The sequence below is a fragment of the Cuculus canorus genome, chromosome 2 (genome assembly GCF_017976375.1).
Source record: "Cuculus canorus isolate bCucCan1 chromosome 2, bCucCan1.pri, whole genome shotgun sequence".
NCBI lineage: Eukaryota > Metazoa > Chordata > Aves > Cuculiformes > Cuculidae > Cuculus > Cuculus canorus.
The window spans coordinates 119,938,002-119,959,999 of NC_071402.1; the positions used below are offsets into that span (position 1 = coordinate 119,938,002).

General features: G+C 41.1%; 1 protein-coding gene across 4 annotated transcripts in view; it reads right to left on the reverse strand.

Annotated features, from left to right (window-relative positions):
- RARB (retinoic acid receptor beta) overlaps positions 1 to 21,998 on the reverse strand; it is a 330,118-nt gene that overhangs the window by 26,349 nt on the left and 281,771 nt on the right. For all 4 annotated transcript variants that reach the window (XM_054059052.1, XM_054059053.1, XM_054059054.1 and 1 more), the window contains one exon: positions 20,844 to 20,985. In XM_054059052.1, the coding sequence (XP_053915027.1) occupies positions 20,844 to 20,985 (142 nt within the window). The remainder of the gene's footprint in view (positions 1 to 20,843; positions 20,986 to 21,998) is intronic.

Here is a 21,998-nt window from a genome sequence, read left to right on the forward strand (position 1 = left end):
GCTAGGGTGGAAACCCACAAGTCTTGCACAGCTCCTTTACACTCTGACTTCTCCAATTCCAGTGGCAGCTGCTAAAAATTTCTATTTCTGGCAGAACTTAGCAGCTGTGGACAATTTCAGTCAAATAAGCAAAACGCTCACATATTGCCACTGTCAAGTGTGATCCATCAGGATAAATGTCCCACTCATACCACGCATCACTCTTCTTCCCCATCACCCTTCAATAAAATATGCTCATAAGTAACAAATGACAGTCCATAAGGATGTTCTTTCACAAGAATCACCTTTGGAAAACCTCAAACCAAAGGAGACGTAGCAGGCTGGTTGCTGCTGCACCAGACTCTCTGACCACATGGACAAAGCCAGCACATCACACACTGCTCCTGTGCCCAGGAGCTGGTGGAACCAGGCACAGAGATGAGGGACATCAAGGAGGTTGGTTTTCCTGTCTCCGGTGATAGAAAAGGAAGAAAATAACCATCTTGAAAGCAACAAAATCACACTTGACAAATTGATGTGCCATCAATTCAGAACGGTAAGACTCCTGTTCATGTTTTAACAGCAATATAATTGCAAGCCAAACATAGCATTAAAATGTGCAGCACACCAGGCAGTTATAAATAGATTGGTTTTCCTAGGCTGTGATTTCCAGATGAAATAATGTTTTCTTTTAGGCAAAACTGCTCAGTCTTTAAAAAGAACAGGAAACTATCTTAAAACAAATTCCCATGCCAAAACTGAGCTTTGACATATGGAAAATGATTGGAGGCAAAGCACATTTCAAATACAAACCTCTCACTTCTACTGGACAAAGCCAATAACAAGTACACAGTCCTGTAAGGGGCTTCAAGTACAAAACTGAAACACAGGGAAAACTGCATATTTTGTGGCTGATTCAGAAGAATCAACTGTGTCAGCTGTCAGCTACAATCGCCACAAGAAAACATCTCAAACTGAGTGAGACAGTATCTCTCTACAGACACGTATCCAAATTAACAGGGAGCGTAGAGAAACAATCATGGAGAAATTTCATAAGCACCTGGCACGCTATCATTTTTCCCCAGGCACAGAGCAAGCACGTCTATTCCAGAATTCAAGCCCGCCCCTGGTTTCCTATTGAGAAACAATGTACAGCTATGGCAAACATGCCCTGACCAATGTTCAGGAGCCTCAGTTCAAGAGCAGGGGAAAACACCACAAATGCAAAGGACATTGTCCTATAGGCTGCCTTCACGTACACGGGCTCTTACAGCCACTGGTGGTATTATTTTTTTGATGCAGGCGAATCTGAACTCTGCCTTGCAGCTTTGTATTATTCATTACATAATTGCTATGTTTTATTAGAAATATGATCTATTACAGCCTTGAATATGGTAACTTAAATGACATTGAAAATTAGATTATTCTGATTATTAGAGAAGTGAGAAAGGTACTAAACATTTGTAAGGCTGATAATCAATCAGTGTATCCATCTCAGTGCAATAAAAATCAATCAGGAGACAGTGCGATTAAATCTAATTTTTTAAGCATGACATTTTCTTCTGAGTTTCTTTTTTAAATGTCACCCTCTTCTACAACAGCGATTGATTCTATCCCTGGGGACAGTTAACTCCAACTGTTTTATTCATTGCACTGAGCTCTTGTATCCACAATCTTTTCTAAATATCAAATTAATGACAACAATAATATTTTCATCAAAATGTGCAATTCAGAAATACACATTCATGGAATCAAACCAGCAAGAAGCACGATCATACATTTAAATTGGTTCAAACACCGGGGACATTTTAACTAGCAAGCAGTGTATTTTAACACAGAAAATGGTGGAATTTTGTGACCCTCCAGTTCTCTTTTCCCCTCCCATAAAAATGAAGGCCAAGGATTTGATTGTTTAAAACATAATTCACTTAAAAATGTTTCAGTAGTGAGCAATGAATCACTAGCTATAGGGAGCCCGTGAGTAATTACCTATGCCTCCAAAATAACCTTATTAGGCTATTGTAAGTATCGGGGAGACCTTTGATACCTATAGCCTAAGGGCCTCTATTTTTCCATTCATGCACAGGGATTTATATGGTTATATCCTATTATAACCAACGAAAGCAACACATCTCCCATTTATGTATGAGGATAACTGCGGGGTTAATATATCAAGAACTGAGTTATAAGAACAGGTTTCATTATATGAATGAATGATACAAATGGATGCTCTACAGCTTTATTTAACTGGCCTGAAAGTTGATCTGTGGTTTCAAGGATTCCATCAGCCTGAAAATTTTATTTTTTACATGAAATTTGGCACTTGCTATTGTCACATCCCTGAAATATTAGTAGATGGAATGAGCACAAAAGGGGTTTCTAGTCCCCTGAAGAAAAACAATACTAACTGAACTCAGATGTGGGACCAAAACTGGAAAGCTAATGCAGAACAACAGGCTGAGAAAAATACTCCTTGAAGACAGCTGAAAGGTATGGCTTTAGATTATTTTTTAAATTTATTTTAAATTATTATTTTACTTTACTATTATTAAAGATAAAAAAAAAAGTTTCTTTTTTGATACTAAAACATCCAGAAAGTGAACCAATAGCTATCATGCTTTGGATATCTATACCTGAAACCACTGCCAAACGGAAAAAAACCCAAAACTGGTTCTAAAGGTGGGTTTGGCTTGAATGTTACAGAATGCTCCATAAAACTAGTAAAATCCCCAAAGCCCATAAAATGCTCCCAGGCCTACGAATACCCTGCCAATGCCTACTTTTGTACTGACTACAGTACTTCAGAACCGGTTCAAGTTCTGCAGAACATCCCAAACACAATAACAACTGCCCCAAGAGTAAAAATAAGGACTCCAGAAATACAAATGAAAACACCCCCACTCTCCTTCAAAAAAAAAAGAACCAAAAAACCAAACAGGTCCCAAGAAAAAATGAGAAATTAAAAAGTTGCAAAACCAGAAAGACAGCAAACAACTGAAACAAAACTGAAAAAAAAAAGAAGAGCCGCTGAATCAGAGCCAGGACGTACAGGGCACAGACTCTGCACACACCAAGAGCTGAAACAAACACAGGCTCCTTGGCCTCCCTTACCCTCTCCCTACATGCTGCAATCAAAGTAGGCAGAGAGATGTTATTATGCATTTAATGATAAACTGCTTAAATAGTATTTGCCCTATGATTTCCATTTTCAAAGTGCTTTAATATCAACAGCTAATTGTAAGTGTGAAATGGGATAATCCACATACTCTTAGAAGCTGATACTTAAAGAGCTTCTGTAGGTTGTTAGCATTAACAATTGTAGGCGGAATAAATCACTAATATTTCCCATGAAGGCCCATAAACATATCCGTAATGGAAATAGCCTAACCATACTCATTGACTACTTATGAGTAGTATCATACTCATGATATGTTTCCATCTGTATTTCAAATAGGCATCACTTCAAGTTACTTAATATAGCCAGAAATTCCCATCTGTGGGATGTGGCATCTTCATAGGCAGGTCCCACAATGTCTCCACGTATCTTGTGCTGTTGTTGAGCTAACCTACACATCCATCATTCCCTCCTCGTTCATGCCTTGACTTATGTTTTTCTGTGTATTCTGCATGAAATCGGTCACTTCCTTACTCTAAACGTAAATATTACATTTTTTATTAAGCTCTACCATGCGACCTGCAACAGGTTTTTGCCCACTGGACATTGCCAGACATCCCTTTCCCTGCTTGGTGCACACAGGATCTTTGGGAATGAATCACTCCACCTTGCAAGGTTTCCCAAACTCAAAAAAGCTTTTATGGGTAACCCACTGCCCACTGCCAGCCAGCAGAATCCTTAAGATACTAAAACCCTTAGGGAAATGAAGTATGGTGCTTACTCTCTACTTCTTTGGCCGCCAAAATCCCAGTGGATTTACTAGTAAGTTCTGTGGCAGTCTAGATAAAATTCTGCATACAGCTGGTTAAATCGACATACTCTGGGGAATGGGAGGACGACTTTTCTGGAATTGCAGTGTCTTAACATATGAGCTAAAAATATCCCAGACCACAAACACAATGCGATTATTCTTTCTCTTCCTTACAGCTGAAGTGCCCAACTGCATATACAGCAGTTGAAAAACACTTCTAAATAGTGAGCCTGGAATTAAATTTCTACTAAGCTATAGTGCATTTGGTTTACCACAGGCTGGGTAAAGAAAAATCCCTTAATTTCAAACTCTGAACTTTCGGTCAGAAGTCACTACGAGGCCATTAAATCTGTCTCATTCGATTTCAGCTGTTCAAGTGCCCTTTTGAGCTACCTTCTCAAAGCAACTGCCCTTTTGAGCTATAATCTTGAAGCCTGGTACGCTAACTCTTTATGGATAACCGATTACACGTAAAAATATCCTGAATCTGACCTTTCCTTCTAGGGTCACCAAAAGGTAAATCAGTCTACTAATCTACAGATATTACATTAATTTCTCTTAGGGGACAGTCATGGTAGTATGATGCCTCGCAACCAGGAGAAGCTGCGGTTATCAAAGGCATCAATTCAATTTGTTGGGCATTATCCAGGACTGCTGAAGGCTAGGCACAGCTGTAAACTGCCCAGACACTGCTCTCTCTTCCTGTCCACTACCTGGCCTGGCTGTAGCACTTCGTACACCTCAACCTGCTACAACTATTTTCTTTCTCATCCTAACATGCACAGAGAAGAACACAACTTGCTTTTCACTTAACTGGAAAGCCACCTACCATGACAAATTGCAACTTCTTTCCAGACAATGCCATTAAAGGCTCCTCCAGCAAAACAACTTTCAATAATAAGCACTTTCATTCAATATAATGAATGAGTCTCAGCTATGGGACAAATTCAGGCTTTCTGGTTACGTATGATAAAGCAGAATTCAGAGGACAGCAAATGGAAAGACCACAATTCTGTCAGGGAAGAAAAAAAAGGAGGTGAGCTGGAAGACTCCTTCCTTTTGCTCAGAGATGGCCACTCAGTTCCCAGAGCAATGGCTCCCTAGAAGGAAGAGCTGAAAGCCACAAAGATGATCTGACAGCTCCTACCCTGTGAGGACAGACTGAGAGAGCTGGGGTTGCTCAGCCTAGAGAAGGTTCCAGGGAGTCCTTGTAGAAGCCTTCCAATACTTAAAGGGGCTACAGGAAAGCCGCGGAGGGGCTCCTTATCAGGGAGTGCAGTGACAGGATGAGGGGGAATGGTTTTAAGCTGAAAGAGGGGAGATTTACATTACATATTAGGAAGAAAATTTTACTGTGAGGGCGGTAAGCAATGGAACATGTTGTCCAGAGACACTGTGGATGTCCCATCTCTGGAGGTGTTCAAGGCCAGGTTGGATGAGGCTTTGATCAACCTGATGTAGTGAAAGGTGTCTCTGCCCATGGCATGGGGGTAGAAACTGGATGATCTTTAAGGTCCTTTCCGACCCAAACCATTCTATGATTCTATGAATACCGAGACGGCACACCACCTTCATTTCTTCCTTTTATTATGGCTGGTTTCATTCAGTGAATGGTTCCAGCTTTCCCCAAACAGAATTCTATCCCACATTATTTACCAGAATTAAAAATAAAAGCCCCAACTTATCACCACTGATGTTTCTGTCTTGCAGTGGTGCTACTCCACTGATCGCAGCAGAGTCCTATTAGTGTAAAGCTACAGTAGCGTAGTAGGAGATCAGGTCTAATGTCTGTATCCACAGATGGATAACACCGCATTCATACCTAAGTTTCATTTCTTTGTTTTGCCCCCAAGGCTAAATTTCACATTTGTACCTCCTGGTGCCTTGTGCAATTGTGTAAAGGTGCATCTAGCGAGAGAGCTGCCAACTGACAACCCATCTGAAGAGGCTTGCATGCACAGCGTACTTCGTCAAGCACAAAGAACACATTGCCTCCTGCAACCGTAAATTGAGCTCATGAAGGCGGAGGAACAGTTGTTCCCAGTGCATTTTAAGAAAAGGAGACATAGTCTTGAATCGCAGCGTTAGCCTGCGTTACAGCCTCAGCAGCTTGCAGCCCTGGCCTCCCACTAGGCCAGGGATAATAAAAACAAAGAAATAGCTCAGCTACTATTTACCTATTCCTCTGAAGCTAAAGTGGAAAACACACCATTATGAACTTACTACAAATTCCTACCTAAGGAAAAAGGCTTGTTGATACTCCTCCTACTAAAAAAAAGTATAATTAAAATTAAGATCAAGAGGTTATTTCCAGCACTCAAGTGCTGGGCAGGGGGAACACAGAGTGTGTGGCTCCACAACCATGCTTAGCCTCCCTACTCGGGCTTCCCTCCCAGCTGGCTAGAGCTGTCAATGAATGATCTGCTCCACCAGAAGAGGCAGTCTGGGAACAAAAGATGGGAAGAACTGTGTTACTTAACCAGGTGGACCTAAAAGCACCAGAAGATCAGCCAAAAACCTTACAGTTTAAGCCTCACGTGGACGTGTGGTCCAACGCAGCTGGTGGACATGCATCTGCACCTGCTGTTGGGCTTGGTCTGCAGCTGGGCCAGATTTTTTAATTAACAGTGCCTGTCATTAAAACAGTTTTGCCATAATACTGAAAGGAAAGTTTCACCAAATGGTAAAACAACATGCTCAAACAACACCACTGCATCTCACTGCCTTGTTTATTTCCAATCCCTTCCCAAATGCTGAGCAATTAGAATGAACAATCTGCAATTGTTGTTGGGGTGAGGTACTTCTTTCACAAACTGTAACCTAAGGAGAAAGAAAGGATTGAGGTCAGGGGACTTCACTTTCTTTCCACCACAGAATTTCAGGAAGACCAAGCTGAGCCAGCCAGCAGTCTCCGGGACTGCCAGACTGGCAACGTCACCAGATTACTGTAAAAGCCCTGCTGAAACTGGCTGCTGACACAGGTAAACAAGATTATTCACTTTCAGCTTTAGCGTCTCCCTGCCCACCCTGAAATGCTACACCAGCAAGCTGAGGCACTTGAAATGCTTCTGCCTCCCAGGTTTTTCATCAGGCAGGACATCCTTTTCTGTCTCTGCATGGCATAACTCGGTGCTGAGCCCCAGCGGGGCTTAACCAACAGAGGTGAAGCCCCAGCTCATGCTTGGGATCTCTGCGCCTGGGATGGCAGCAGGCTTTAATGTGACTCTTCAAAGCAAAAAAGTGCGTGGGAGACAAAGGCTGTTGCTTATGTGTTTAATAAATACTGCTCCATCCATAATTCACACACAGAAATACTGCTTTTCATCTATTAATGCAGGCTCTCTGGACATCTGTACTCCTGCTTTATGAAGTGGCAGAAGCATCACGGCATTACGGGGTTGAATTCCCTTAACACACCTGCAGCAACCTCAGCTGTTTCAGCACTCACGTTATGACATGAATCACTCCACAAGCCTGCACCTAATTATCAGACTGTCTATGTTGATATATTTTATCTTTTATGTACAATGCCAAAGAAGTTCTTTCATTTAAAAAAAAAAAATTGCTTTCTTGTCTGGGACTGAAGTTCTGAAACAGCAGGAGTAACTGGACCAGATTATTTAAAAAATAAGGCAAAATAACTACAGGACTGGCTTAAAGAGCCTAATTCTGCCCGACAGGGTCAAGCAGCATCAAATCCTGATTTCTCCATAAGATCTTTTAAATATCCCCAGTAAAGCCGTACATAACCTTTTTACATTAAGTGCTTTCGCAGTACACCAGACCAGCCTGATGTAGTGATCATATGAGGAGCAAAGCAGACAGACACTTGTTTCCAGGAAACGGCAAGATACTGAAAAAAGAAGCCTTTTTATTGTTGGTTTGAAATCAAAGTGGTTACTGAGGCCTCTGCAACTTCAGCACAAGACTTACTGCACACGAGGGAGTTGTTTTTGAGAAGCCAAACAGGCAGCAGGTCATCACAGAGTTAACTCAATAAAATAATAATTTCTACTTGGATAAACTGACCTAGTTTACCCAGACTTCTCTATGAAAACAAAGGATGCAACCTGCATGTGAGATGACGTCTGAAAGGGAAATCAAGGCCTGGGCATGAAGTCTGAATTCAACACACAGCTGGTCCTTAACTAAATGAGGGTGGTGGTCCCCAGTGACATAACAAACGGCTACCCAGCAGCGGATTAACTGGCATTACTACTGGTTTCTACCCGCATCTTATCCTCATATATGCCAACGACAAATCTTTCATGTCCTTCAACAGTGGTGGGTTGAGCCCTGAGCTCATACATAGTTTTGATACCACCTTTCAGCTAGTATGGTCTTCTCCAAGACTATGGCAAGTGCCTGATACAAGATGCACCTACTGAAGGCTTTTTATGAGGTCCTCAGTATACTGTTGGCTACAGTTCCCATGAGAAGCACTGTCTGAAAAGGCAGATTTCCAAAACCAGAGCTTTAATCCTGAGAGAATCAATGAACATCCATGTTCCTGATCACCTACAGGACTAACTTAGAGTACCAGGCCATGCAGCAGACACAGCATAGGCAAATCTTCCAGGACCTGGGACACATATTGTGGAGGACATGAACCAACAAGGATCTAACATGGCCCCCCTCATAACTCATCCTGAAATCAGGCAAATCCGAACACAATACAATGCTGACAACTCTGCATTTTGGGATTCAACCCAGTGTTATTTTTCAGCAAAGCTCTGTTGTGCTGGAACACCTCCAACTAGCTCAAGTTAAACAATTTGGCTAGAGAAAATGTTCAATGAAGGGGAAATATAAAAGTATGCACAGAAAGAGGCCCAACTCCCCCTCTTTTCTAATCCATCACACAGCATTAGAGATTAAATACTCATTAAAAATACATATAATAAACTGTTAAGACAGGATATCTAGTGATTCCTCTTAATTGCCTTATTCTTCTCACACCATGGTTTTGAGGGAAAACTTTTAAATGTTCCTTCTCCATTAATGCAAGGCCCATTAACCGTAAGGTATCTCCCACCTTGTCCCCCCAGTCAAGGAAGAAGACCTGAAAACTCATGGGGCTTAATAATGACTGCATGCCCTGTGGGAGGCAGCTGATGTGTCTGTACGTTCACGCCTTTCCATGCTTAAATTCTAGTAGGAGAAATGTTCCTAAGAAACACATTAAATAGCTGTAACTGAGTTAGAAAACAACAAGAAAAGTTGCCAAGAAATGCTTTGACTCTTTAGGGCAAGCAGGATTTCAGTTTTCTGCAGAATTAAAGGCATAAACTATTTCTCCTTACTCTCTTCTCTCCCTGTGTACTTTTCACTTAGTTATGGGAGAAGGTTGAACATAAGAGGGTTTCTTTATTCTTAATAATGACTATCCTCTTGCTTCTATTTGTTTTTTTTCATTATTACAGTCTTTTTTAATTTAGAATTATTTTCTAGATATTCTGATTTAGTAGCACCATTCATCTGAAGAGGCATCCAAAGAGAAAAAAAAATGCATTGAGGTCTCTTCCAAATTAAAGAAAAAGGCAAATTGAGCATCCCTCTTGTAGAAAAATGCTGTCAAAAGACTCTTACATACTAACAGATCTCCATGTCACTCGTTACAGGAATCTGGACCATATGCATTTGATCCCTGAGCTACTCAACAGCATAACTAGACAGCATGGCACTCCATATTATGACTATGAGACCAAACACACACTGAGCTCTGGATTTCCACACCCACCTTCATAACACATCTAATTCGAAACACAAGAGCCCTGGCTTGCTCCCTGCCCAATAGGGACAGACCAATATTGTCACAGAGCAACTGAAGCGTCACTAAATCTAATGCTCCATCTTCCAGTGTTGACAATTCTTCTGTATTGGAAAAAAAAACACCTTGATGAATTTTCAGAAGTGACACCTTTCTGAGTGGTTCTTCCCCCTTGTCTCTCCACTACAATAAACACAGTGTCATGGGTCACCTAGAAGAAGTGCTATAGCAAGAAAAACAACAGGAAGACAGCTCACACAGCCGCAGTGCAGTCAGGGATGCTGAACACGCAAGGTGCAGCAGCTCATCACATAAGGACATTCATTTACTGCTGATTTGTCTTCCTGGTCTGATGCCTCTTCTGCCCATGCCTCTAAGTTACAAAATAGCTAAAACCTGGGCAATGCCAATTTCAGTCTTCTTAAGATACAGAAAAAACTCTCATTCATCAATCAGAGTAAACATATTATACTTAATTTTTGAAATTATAAAACATAAGTTTCCATCTTTACTCTGCCACATACACATATTTCATACACAACATATGAAAGCAACTAAAAGCACTACGCTTTGTAAGAGCACGTGCAACTTGTAGATTCTTCAAAACGTAATACTACTCCCCATAATCTTCTGCAATTCCTGGCAATTTCAATTTTTCCTACCTTTCTTACGTTGTGTTACTACTTCCATAACACAAAGTGTAACCAGCTAGTTGGGAGTTAAAATAAAAGCAAGAATACCATAACTTTTTCTCAGAAGAGATGGGAAGAAGCAAAGGATTTACAGCAGTACCCAATGCACCAGGGCTGACTGACAGCAGGAAACCTGCTAATGATGGAAACAGGAGGAGACAGAGCAGGTGAAAACGGTGTCTCTGGATCGACCGGTGAGTCAAGGAATGATGACCTCTCCTGCTCCTTCAACCGTGCAGTGATCTCTTCACCAAAACTATCTGTTGCTGCCAAGGGAGTAAAGCACATCTCTCTGTCAGAGAGGCAGCAACCTGGCACCCCCAAGCCATTTGACGAATTGCACACACGCCCACTGCTAAAGGAGAGAGTGCGGTGATGCCCACAGCACTTTTTAAAAGCTTTCCCTTATCTTCCAGTATCATTCAATTTAGTATTTCTGTTTGTGATCCTTTAATCCACCCTCAATGCTACATTTTCCTATTTAATTTAATGTTTGCTTTTCAGGCTCTCAAGTTTCACGGTAAGAGTTTCCCAGGTTTAAATACACAACAGTTCTGCCTCCAAGAAAACACTGATGGTGGAGTATCAACCTACTTAACATGGGAAAAAACAATCCCAAATGCAAAATGCACAATACTATCTGCCAGTAATCCTTCTTCCCACAAGTTTGAAGATGAAAAACGTTTAAAAATGTAATGCGTTGAAAATGATACAAATGTAATACGCTTTGTTAGTCTGTCATTTTAAATGGTTTGTAAAGTCCTCCCTCTGAGGATTGAACTTAAATAATTCATTAACTTGAAGCTGATTGCTTTGTCCTGGAAAGGGGGAAGAACACAGATTTCTGAGTAGTAACCCAGTTTCCTAACAGGAACAAAAACAACCTGATGAAATTCAGTTACCAAAACCATCTATCGTACCCCAAGCAGAAGTGTAAATAAATTAATTACAAAATCAGCTCCGTCAGCAAAATCTAACTTTATGGGGAGTTTTTAAATTAACATTTCACTTGCTTAAAAGTTAAAAGAAAAGTAGGTCAGCATGTTTCCCCAGCATGTCTTTCTGACTCCATTAAAACTGTCTGTCAGATGACTAACCATGCCTGTAATCCAACTAAAAGCATGTTTGCTTTCTGTTGCACTTTTTGCCAGGGGAAAGGAAGAACTCCACTCAGCTTTAACTCTGAAATCCAAGTAAACGTCTCCAAAAATCATACAATTTCTGCACATTTACTTACCAAATCAATTTCTATTGACAATAAGCAACTGGTTATGGATGCATGGCCCTGAGTAACAATCCTGTGGCTGATTAAATGCTTATCAGCCCCAGGCTCCGCCTGTAGGGCTTTAAGCTACAACTTTTTAAAGTCAGTTTCAGAACTGTTGTCTGATTGACAGACATTTCATAAGACCTAGATTGAAAAATTTAAGAGTGTTCAGAGGTATGCAAGCAAGAGAACAAGTACTAGAATAAGGTGAGATGGAGAAAACCCTTTTCTGGTCATTTTGGGTAAAAGAAAATGAAAAATCCCAATGCTCTACAATCCTTCTTCTTCCTTTTTTTTAGTATTAACAGCAGAGTGTTATTTAAGCTAGGATAGAAAGGGGTGTTATTTCTACTGCTTGTATGCCATTTAACTTTAAAAAATCCTGCACGCTTTCCATGAAAGAGCTGAAGAACTGGAGATTAACTGTTCCAATGTATTTTAAACTGAGCATGTGATACCCAGTCAAACTAAAAACAAATCGAGGCTATTTTTAGAGCACAGTCCTAGGGCCAGCATCCCAGCAGGAGGGGCTGCAACGTGTCAGCTGGCTTATCACAGGCACGGCAATGGAAAACTCCCTCTGCTATAACAATTCATATAGCAGATGAAAGCAAGCCATAAAAGCCTGACAGCAGCAGAGGGAAATCCATGGCCTCATCTACTTATGTAGTGATCTTCGTAAACCGTCTTTGAGAGCTTACTGGTTGCTGAGCGCCTGCTTTCTATCTTCCACACCATCAGCACAGGGGTTGCTCTCCACAGAGAGGCCAGCATAAGCTTTGTTTCTTTGCTTTCTGCAGAGGCACTTATCCTATGCAAGACCATCTCCAGCAAAGCGATCACCAGGATAAACAAGTAAGTTTGCAGATATAAACCATCAGGAAGATGTGCACATTCTCACATACGTTTCTTCTAAGGGGAAGGACTAAATGCACATCCCCTCTGATATAGAGTCCTTCAGGCACACTTGGGTTGCTGCAGTTCAGACTTCCCAGAACTCTTGGGAAAAATTTACTGCATTTCTCATGAACCTCGGCTACTGCAGATAACATGTTCAGGTTGGCCTGACAACCAAATAAGCCATGTTTAGCTTCAAGGCTCAGGACACTGGCAATTTGCTTGTTCCCAGACTGATATTTATCACATCGACATTTCTCCAGACCTCAGATTCAATATTCCAAAATAAAAAACAGCTTTCAAAGGGAGAAAAATGATAGCAGAGAAACCACAAGGTACCAGTATAGAAAGCACAACTCACACAGTGCAATGGCAATTAGGAGAAAGAGATGCATCAAAGATGCCCTGTGCCCCCGAACAAGGAAAATGATCCGAATGAGGAATACGAAGCAGTGAACTGAGTGCATAAAGGAAGAATGGAAGCTCTGCAACAAAGCTTTTGAGGTCATGGGATTGGGGTCTCAGCAGTTATGTCTGCATGACCAAGCAAGCGTGGCCTCAGCCCTGTGCTTCAGAGCACACAGACTGGGCAGGGACAGGCTGCCTCCAAATTTCCCATCTGCTCTTACAGCAGCATTGCCCAGCACAGCACAAGGCAGAAAATGACCCAGGACTTTGCCTGCCATGAAAGCAGTTGGGATGCTAAGGTCAAGAAGAGGCAAAGGCTTCCTGCAGTGGTAACACGAATGCATAGAGCAAGGGTCTGTACATGTACAATCTGGAACAACCAGATCCATGCTAAAAAGCGGCTCTGTAAGAGAGATCTGCCCAAAATGCCTTTCACAGGCATGTGACGATCCCTAAAAACCACAAAGGTATGAAATGAAAAAATTGGAAGTTCTGCCTGCAAAAGTACCACTAACTGTCCTCACAGAAGAGATTGACGTCCAGAGGAGGTGGTACATTACTGGACCACCACAGAAACCCGAGCTGCTAGCATCAACAGACAGACATTAGCTACTCCATGGGCTCTGATGAAACGTGCTTCCATAAAATAAGAAAGGGCTCAATCGAGCCTTTGCTAGAGGCGCTGAACAGTAACACATACTTCTCTGCAGGTGTAAGCAGAAATTAACTATACAGGCGTTCAACTTTTCACTGGCTCTAGTTATCTGTAAGTTTCCCCTGTAATGAAAGAAAAGTTACTTGTACAAGGACTCTGTGCCATTTAGCTGAATTTCTTTCTCAGGAGAAAATCATGAGGTGTTCAGAAAGCCCACTAATATCTAATTGATCCTTTTTCCTTTCTTAAAGTACATCTCTTTCAGAGCATGGTAAAGTACTGCAGTACATATGATTAGCATAACTTGAGAAGTGTCCCAACTTGAATAAAACACCTTCTTAAACAAAAATGTAAGAAAGGCACACATTTACAGTTGCCGAGGACTAGGACTGATGGATTCAGACAAAGCAAAGGCTGTAGAGAGCACATGAGCCCTGGTAACTTCTGCTGGGATCCATGTTGTCATAGAGACAGCAGAGAGCGATGAAAAGTTCACCACAGTAGCTATACCTTAGTGAATAAGTCTTAATGTAACTTCCAGCTGAGGACATGTAATCAATCTCTGTATGAGCTTATTGAAGGAATTCCCTTTATGCTTACTCAGTCCTCAAGAGCCCCAAATATGGGAATAGGGTTTAAAATATATATATGTTTTACTACTTTTAAAGACAAGCCAAGGCCTAGTGCTTCTTTTGGATTAAGGTGGGGAGGAGGGAGATAACTGTTTTTTTTGAATGAGAAATTATGTAAAACATGAAAAACTTGATAAAGACATTTAAAAAAAAAAAAAGAAAAAAAACTGGCCACATTCAGTGGTGTCTGTCTCTTCCTCTAGACACGTCCTGCACCGAGGTGGCCACAACCCCTGGCACCTCACTGCTGCTCCTCTCCCCACCCACTGGTTTTGATCGCCTCATTCCCTCTGACGCTGCAAAACACAGCAGTTTCCCTCATTTCTCTCCTCCCTATATATCTTTCTCCCAGCATCTCCTTCTCCAACGGCATTCAACCCCTGACTTATCTTCCTGCAGTGCAGCAGCACCCTCTGACCCTGCTTTGGGCCCAGTCCCACCACTTGGGAGGTACGGGATGCTGGAGCCAACAACAAGCAGCACAGAAACAGTGCCAAGGGTTGTTCATTGGCCAGAGTCTTCAATTTTTAGCTTACACAATTACAGGTTTGCTACACAAGTAAGGGGAAAAAAAAAATCTGCAGCACTAGCACGTTATTGTTTAAAGTTACAGCTATTTGCGTAATGCCTGAAAGGCAATGGACAGAAGAAACAGAGAACCTTAGGATGCTACTCATACTTTTCTGTAACATATTAGGATATAAAGATCAGACTAATTACTAAACGGTCTTGAGTTGAGCAGGGTTCACTGATCACACTCTGCTTGAGGAATTCTGAGAGAATTACTTAGCTGCATCATGAAAGGTGCCAATAAATTGTTCAGCTGGAGAGTTAACATAATAAAAAAAAATCATTTTTTATGTTATTTTCTTTAGCAGTTTATTAATTGCTGCCTGAAATACTTTTCTGAAACACAACGAGCTGCAAATGAATTCATGGGCTATTAATCTGCTGTACATGGCACTGGAGGGAAAGCTCATTAGGTGAGTTGATGCAATTACTGCTATTACATAACCATCTTCACAGAACATAGAGTAAATTATGAATAATAACATTCAATCTAAGTTGCTCCTTTAAACATTAAAGCTGGCAAGTGAAAGCTATGCAAAATCAGGGGGAAAGGCTAAAACACAAAAGAGGCAGACCCCAAAAGGAGAAAAGAAATGCAGATCTGCCTCTCTGAAGACACTAAACCCATTGGAAAGGCAAGAGAGGTTTGTTTAACCATGGGAAACAATGGGCAACAAGTAGAACCCAGTTCTCTACAAGAGAATTTTAATTGTATATAAATCATTTTCAGCTGCTCAGCTTAACGAAGTGTGCATTATTTCTGGCAAAGGACAGACTGACACTTAAGCACTGTGGTTTTTGTAGCAGGAAGACCCTTTATGTTGGTTTTGCTCTCATCTCAAAAAAACTCCCCGCTGGTGACATTGAACGTTTGGTATTAACTTCAAAAAGTTCCAAATTTCTCAGCCTGAAAAAATAAATACAAGCATTCTTATCCAAACAGGAACTAAGAAAAACTCCCAACCTGAACGAACAAAATGGGTTGCTTAGAGAGAGGAATTAGACACACAACAGAATTTCAGGTTTTGTGTTTTCCACTCTGATATTTATCTCATGCCTCTTGAGAAAGCAAGGCAACTCAGGACTCAGCAGGCGAAGCAACTACGCTGGAATTTTTCAAAAAGCCCCCAACTGCTATGTGGTATTTAGGCATCCAGTTAAAAATCTCGTCTGTAGCAAAGCATAAATGATTCTTAAATCCAGTGCTTTCTGCTGGCTAAAAAGAACAAAACTCCACTTTAGTTCTGAGTAAAAGCGTCTAAAAAAAGATTTCATGCATTCTAATTAATTAACTTTAAAATTACATCAGTGGAAGCTGCATAAACTTCTCAAACACAACTACACAGAGCAGTCCTCTGCATAGCCAAACACTGGAGGTGGAACCATGCTCCACTAAGGAGTCTGAAAAAAACCAAAGCAGAAATATAAAATAAAAAATACAAACATGATGGTTCTTCAAGTGGATGCTTCCTGCTGGCCAATTTAAACCAGAATTAAAATAAATAAATCAATTCCTTCTATTGTTCAGCAGCAGAATATAATCATAAGTTCCGAAAAGCATGAACATTTAAATATTATAAGTCTTTGAGGTCTGTGACAAAGAGTAACAGACATTTCTATGCAAGTTTCAAAAATCCCCAACTAAACAGAGCACAAAACCTGGATTCTCTCCACTTCAGGGTAATTCCTCTGCATTCCCTCCAGTCCTCCTTCCCTCCCTCCAGGGAGGTTAATTGTAAGCAGATTTACAAATCTGAACATTGCTCCAGTGCACTGAAGCAATCTGGAACATAACTCTGTGCCTTTATAAACATAGTTTTGCTGTATTACAGCTCATCGCAGATGAGGTTTATGCCTGTATGAAGGGTTTCTCTGCATCACATCCAGGTACACGGACTGTATGTGTATCTGAGGGGGACTCCGCAGATTATCAAACACGGTGACAGCTCTTGCAGCCTGCGAATTGTGTTAAAAGAGAAAGGATGGAAGTGGAACAGCTTCTGAGCTAAGCTGAGCAGTTGTGGCAGAAGGAATCTCCATTTTCTTCTCCCTTGTGCCCTGCAGTAAATCCAGTTTAGGTTTTCTTTAAGGGTAGGCTTCACCTTCCCTTCACAGAGTATGTTCCAGCATCCTACTAGAAGGGAGTCCATTATTGTTCAAGAGTTTTGCCCAGCTACCCACCTATTCCCTTAATCGCGGGAGGCAGTGCCATACGTGTGACCCCTTGCCAGCTCCCAAGGACCACGGTCCCTGCATCCAAGCAACAGTATGCTTCTTGCTGACACCTGGGGTCAGGCCAAGGATGATGCTTCAACAGCAGCTTAGAGATCACGTAATAGAAGGGCAAAGGTTAGTTTCCTAAGGCTCTCCATCACATAATGAGCCACTGTCAGCCTTAGTAGCCTTCTCACTTCAGCAGCAAAAAAAAGAATCCTGTGTGATCACCATTTGTCTCCGCATGTTAATAAAAAAAAAAAAAATAACAGCCTAGAAGGGTAAGAAGGATAGAAATCGTTTGGAGTAGGGATCAGAGCCTCAGCTGTACATACAAACTCCTACACATGCACCAAAGAATGAACTGAGACGGGACAGCCACACACTAAACCCCAAACGTGATGATACAGTGCTGGCAGAGGAGCTGGCTCCAGGCTGTTACACTGAGAGCTGCAGCTCAGGTTGCAGGGACATAGGCTCAGGAGTTTGTGAAGGAGAGGGATCTGATGAAAACCAGCAGGGCTTAATTTCAAGCTGTGTTTTGCCCTGCTGTAGGATGATAAGACAGTTGTCAACTAAGTCGTTTCCCCTCATACCCTTTGTCTTGGCTATCTGGAGCACAAACTTTTTGCAACAGCGACTGCACAACAAGAGACAGTCCCTGCACTAGTGGGATCCAGTTTCAGCGGGTCCTGCAGATATTATCACCAGGCAAACAGCTCCACTTCTGCCCTGGAGGCAGTCTTGTTATTGACCTCTCTTGATCAGATCTGGGGACTAACACAGGGTTTAAGATAACTTTTTTTCCCTACATGGACAAAACAACCTATAAAGAAATGCAAATTTGGTGCATTCCCTCATCATCTCACTTAATTCTCTTAACCAAGATAAAGTGTAGAAGAAATGCTCATCAATTCTTCTCTTCCAAAAACACTGCACCTCAGTTCTTAAAACCTTACTTTTCACTCTGTCTGGGCAGCCAGTTCTGATCTCTGATGTCTGTGTGTAATGCTCATTAAGCTCAAAATGAGTTGCATATGCAAGTACTTTACATGCCCTTTAAAGGCAGAACAAACAAACATAAGACTGTAACCTTTAAGCACAGATTATTCTTTATATTGAAATTCTGCATTTACTCCTCTCTAGCTCTTAGCAACAGACTTGGGGTTCCTATTTGGAGCTGCCCACCATGATTCCTTTCCCCATCTGGGACTGGTTTGAGCACTGTAGGTTTGTTTCCCTATGGGATTTCTCTGATACTTTCTTGCCCCCTTTGTTCCTGGTTTTCACGTTACAAGGTAAAAGAACTGTAAGAAGACAGAAAACCAAAATGTGAATAAGGTACTGGGGGAAAAGAAAAACCTCTATCTGCTAAGAAGCAGCCCACTGACAAATGTGCCATTGTTTACATAAACTTCTAAAGAAACTGAGTTGAAACCTGGAGACTGTACAAAAGAAGGTCAGATAAGAAAGTAGCTTTTCAAATCTCTTAAGAGATGAAAAGCTCCTGTTTATGAAGGGATAACAAGGAATCACTTCAGACCTAATTCTTAAACCCAGAAGACAAGACACACTGTATTCAAACTGATGACATTTAAAATAATGTCTCTATTCCTTTGCAAATGCCTTCTACAGAAATGCAGCCAGAGGACATCCCTCACTTCTTCCCAGTATCCTCTCTTTCCCCTCCAACCTGCTGTCCCCCTTTCAATGCCTGTGGTGGTTTGAGATAAAGGCAACTGCCGAAGGGCAGTTTCACTCACTTCACCCAAGGAAACAGGCAGAACAAAACCTTAACTCTTGCTGGCAAATCTTCAGCTACCCTATGGGAGAAAACAAACCATCACCTAAAAGGCAGCACGGCTTTATATTTTACCCTAAGAAACTTTGGTTAACATACTAGAAATACTGCTGATAGTTCCAAAACTTACTCTGATGTGACATTACAGCATTTAATAAGATTACTTCTTAACGTCAGCGATAAAATCCTTAAGAATTCAAGACAAACAAGCCCTCAAATCAGGAAAGTGTTTTGTCTTCTCTTCCAAACTGCATCATACTGCTTATATCAAGGAAAAAATCTTCATGTGCACAGATATGCTCTGTGGTCAAGTATCTATCAGTAAAATTCTCCTCATTCATTTTGTCATTTTTGTACTTCTTTGTATTTAGCCAACTTCTCCTTTACTCGCATCATGGTCTCCACTCCAGTAAATCTGTACATAAGTATTGGTAAGTGCACTTCAGACACGCAAGAAAACTAGAAAACCGAACAAGGACAGGTAGATCATGGAACTCCTAAGACCTCCAAGCTCTTACGGTTGCTTGAAACTTGATGTTGGCTTTTTTCAATAATCACAACTTCAGTTTTCCATGAAAAGGAGTTGGAAACACAGAACAGTGGTCCTAAAGACATAAAGATGTATCCAATCCTTTCTCTTCTCCTGAACACTTTTTCTCTAAGAAGAGAGGAAGGAGAGAAAGAAAAGGATGCAGTCAGGAGGGACCAGTGTGACTTTGCGACTCCTTTCAGCTCCTGCCTGCATACAGAGAAAGGAACTACTAGAAAGTCCCATGCAATTCAGGAAGGTGACATGCAGAGGATGAGAATGGATTTAAGTTCAGTCATAAATATCTCATCAGTGTTAACTTCTCTTTCTCTGGTCTTCAGGCCTCTCTAAGGAATTCCTGGGGGTGAATTAAAGTAAAGAAGGGGTGTCAGGCAATTTTTTCCTGTCTTTGACACACTGCAAATTTCTGTGGTGTTTATTACTGAAACTGACCTACTGAGAAGAGGAATATCACTGACAGAGGTAACACCCCTCAACAATCAAGCAAACGACTACACCAAAGACATGGTGTACTTGTTATTGGAATCACTCCAATCAAAAATAAGAAAGTTTCAGAAGGATTATCTTTTATAAATTTGAGAATGGCTTTTTTAGCTAAATTTTTGTGCTTGACAAGGACATCAATACACTGGAAAAAGAGAAAAATAACAGATTTCTGTCCAAACTCTTCTTAACTCAAAGAGCAAACCAGAGATTTCTATAAAAGAAGGAAGAGGAAAGTCCTTTGGTGTTTTTTATGCGCACTTAGCAGTATTTGTACATGGCCAGGGTTACTGACTTTGCAGGTTTAGAAGAGAATTTACCAGCTTGTTTCACCTTTTGGAGAGGCTCCAGCTAGTAAGAACAGAAGACTCAAGGCTGTTGTACCACCAGTTTTGTTAAAATGGCAAAAACTGGTGCTACACATAAAAGAAGGACCTCTGGCACAAGCCCCTGTGCTGGCAAAAGGGTAAGGAAGTCTGCAGCATACCACACAAGACCCAGTAGGAAGCCCTTTGCAATGACATCCTGGCTTGACGCCAAGCCCACTAAAGACATGCGCAAGTCTGCAGGGCAGAAGGAGGACTGAAACTGAATTTCAGAAGGCAGCGCTGCTCCTCTCATACCCTTGCCCCAAGAAGCCATTTCTAGAGCAGATGGGAGATAATCCAATCATAAAGGAAAGTAGCTGTGGGGTTTTTTTTAGAAAACCTGATGAAATTATCCATTTGGGATTTCTCACACCCAAACAGGATGGCCATGTCACACAGGCAGCGTGTTGCACTAAGAGTACTTAAGTGACGGCATTAAGGCTGTAGAGTTAAGGACCCAGAAGTCTGTAGAGTACAGGCCTGAAGTTGTGTTCAAACTCATACTCCTTTCTCTGCATATGAATACAGATACTGGCTTCAATCACACAATTGCATAATATTTTTCTCCCTTGGGTCTGCCACACACACATAGCATATGACAAACAATAAATAGTTTCTGAAGACAACTTACATTCTTTGGACATCCCCACTTCAAAGCACTTCTGTAGTCTGCAGTACTGGCAGCGATTTCTGGTAACTTTATTGATAACACAGTTTTTATCTCTGTGACATGTGTAAACCATGTTCTTCTGGATACTCCTGCGGAAAAAGCCCTGAAATCAAGAAAAAAAGAAATCAAACTTTTGAGCTTCCCATAACCCTTGGAGACAGGCACTAACATTGCTTTAAACTAAGGAAATAAATTCAAAGCTGGAGTATGGCATCTTTAAAAATGCCATCTTATAATTTAGTATTGTTTCTTGCAATGTAAGACTCATCTCTTAAATTAAAACTAATTAAATAATGCAACCTAAGGCCAAAACAAACAAAACTAGAACTAGTAACAGCATTCAGGAAATGAATTCCTAGGTTTTACAAAGAAAGCTCAACTAAAAATGGTTTGGGCTTATGGATGCAGTAATGAGGTGGGTAAACAACAGCCTTCCTAACAGATCCTCCTGGAAGCCAAACACTCATTCACCAACGACCAGACTCTCTCAGCCTTAAGGTCCCATCTATTTCTGTTCCTACAGAGATTCTCTAGTTTGAAGGCTGCACGTAAAAAGAGGAATAATTTGAAACCCAGGTCTCTCAGCTGCTGGAACTCCTACAGTAATTAATGAGGCTTCTGCAGGTGGAAGAGTTCCAGCATCAGGTTATTGAGTTGTGAACTTGTGAGAGTTGCCAATTACAGCATTTTTTTCTTATTCGGATACAGCTGTGAAAATAATCAAGTAATTACCACGATCCTGAACAGAAATTAAAGAGAACTAGAGGTCTGGTTTGTACTTAAGGAACAAAATTTGACTGGATTCCTCCTTCAGCAAGTAGAAGAGAGAAAACCAGCCATAAATGGCAAGGTTAGCTGGCACGGAAAAAAGGCAAAAACCAAGTTAATTTCTTTATCTGCACTAAACCCCCAAGCTTTAGATAATATCATATAATAATGAAGGGGAAAAAAAGAGGATTACTTTAAGCATTTTAGAGCTCAACTCACAGATATCCAGCAAACATACTTCTGCAACAGACATTTGGAAATTTGACAGCACTATTTAACCTTCTCACTCAGATTTTGAAAATCGCTTCAGCAAGCACCAGGGTCAAATTTCAGTCAACATCATAGCAT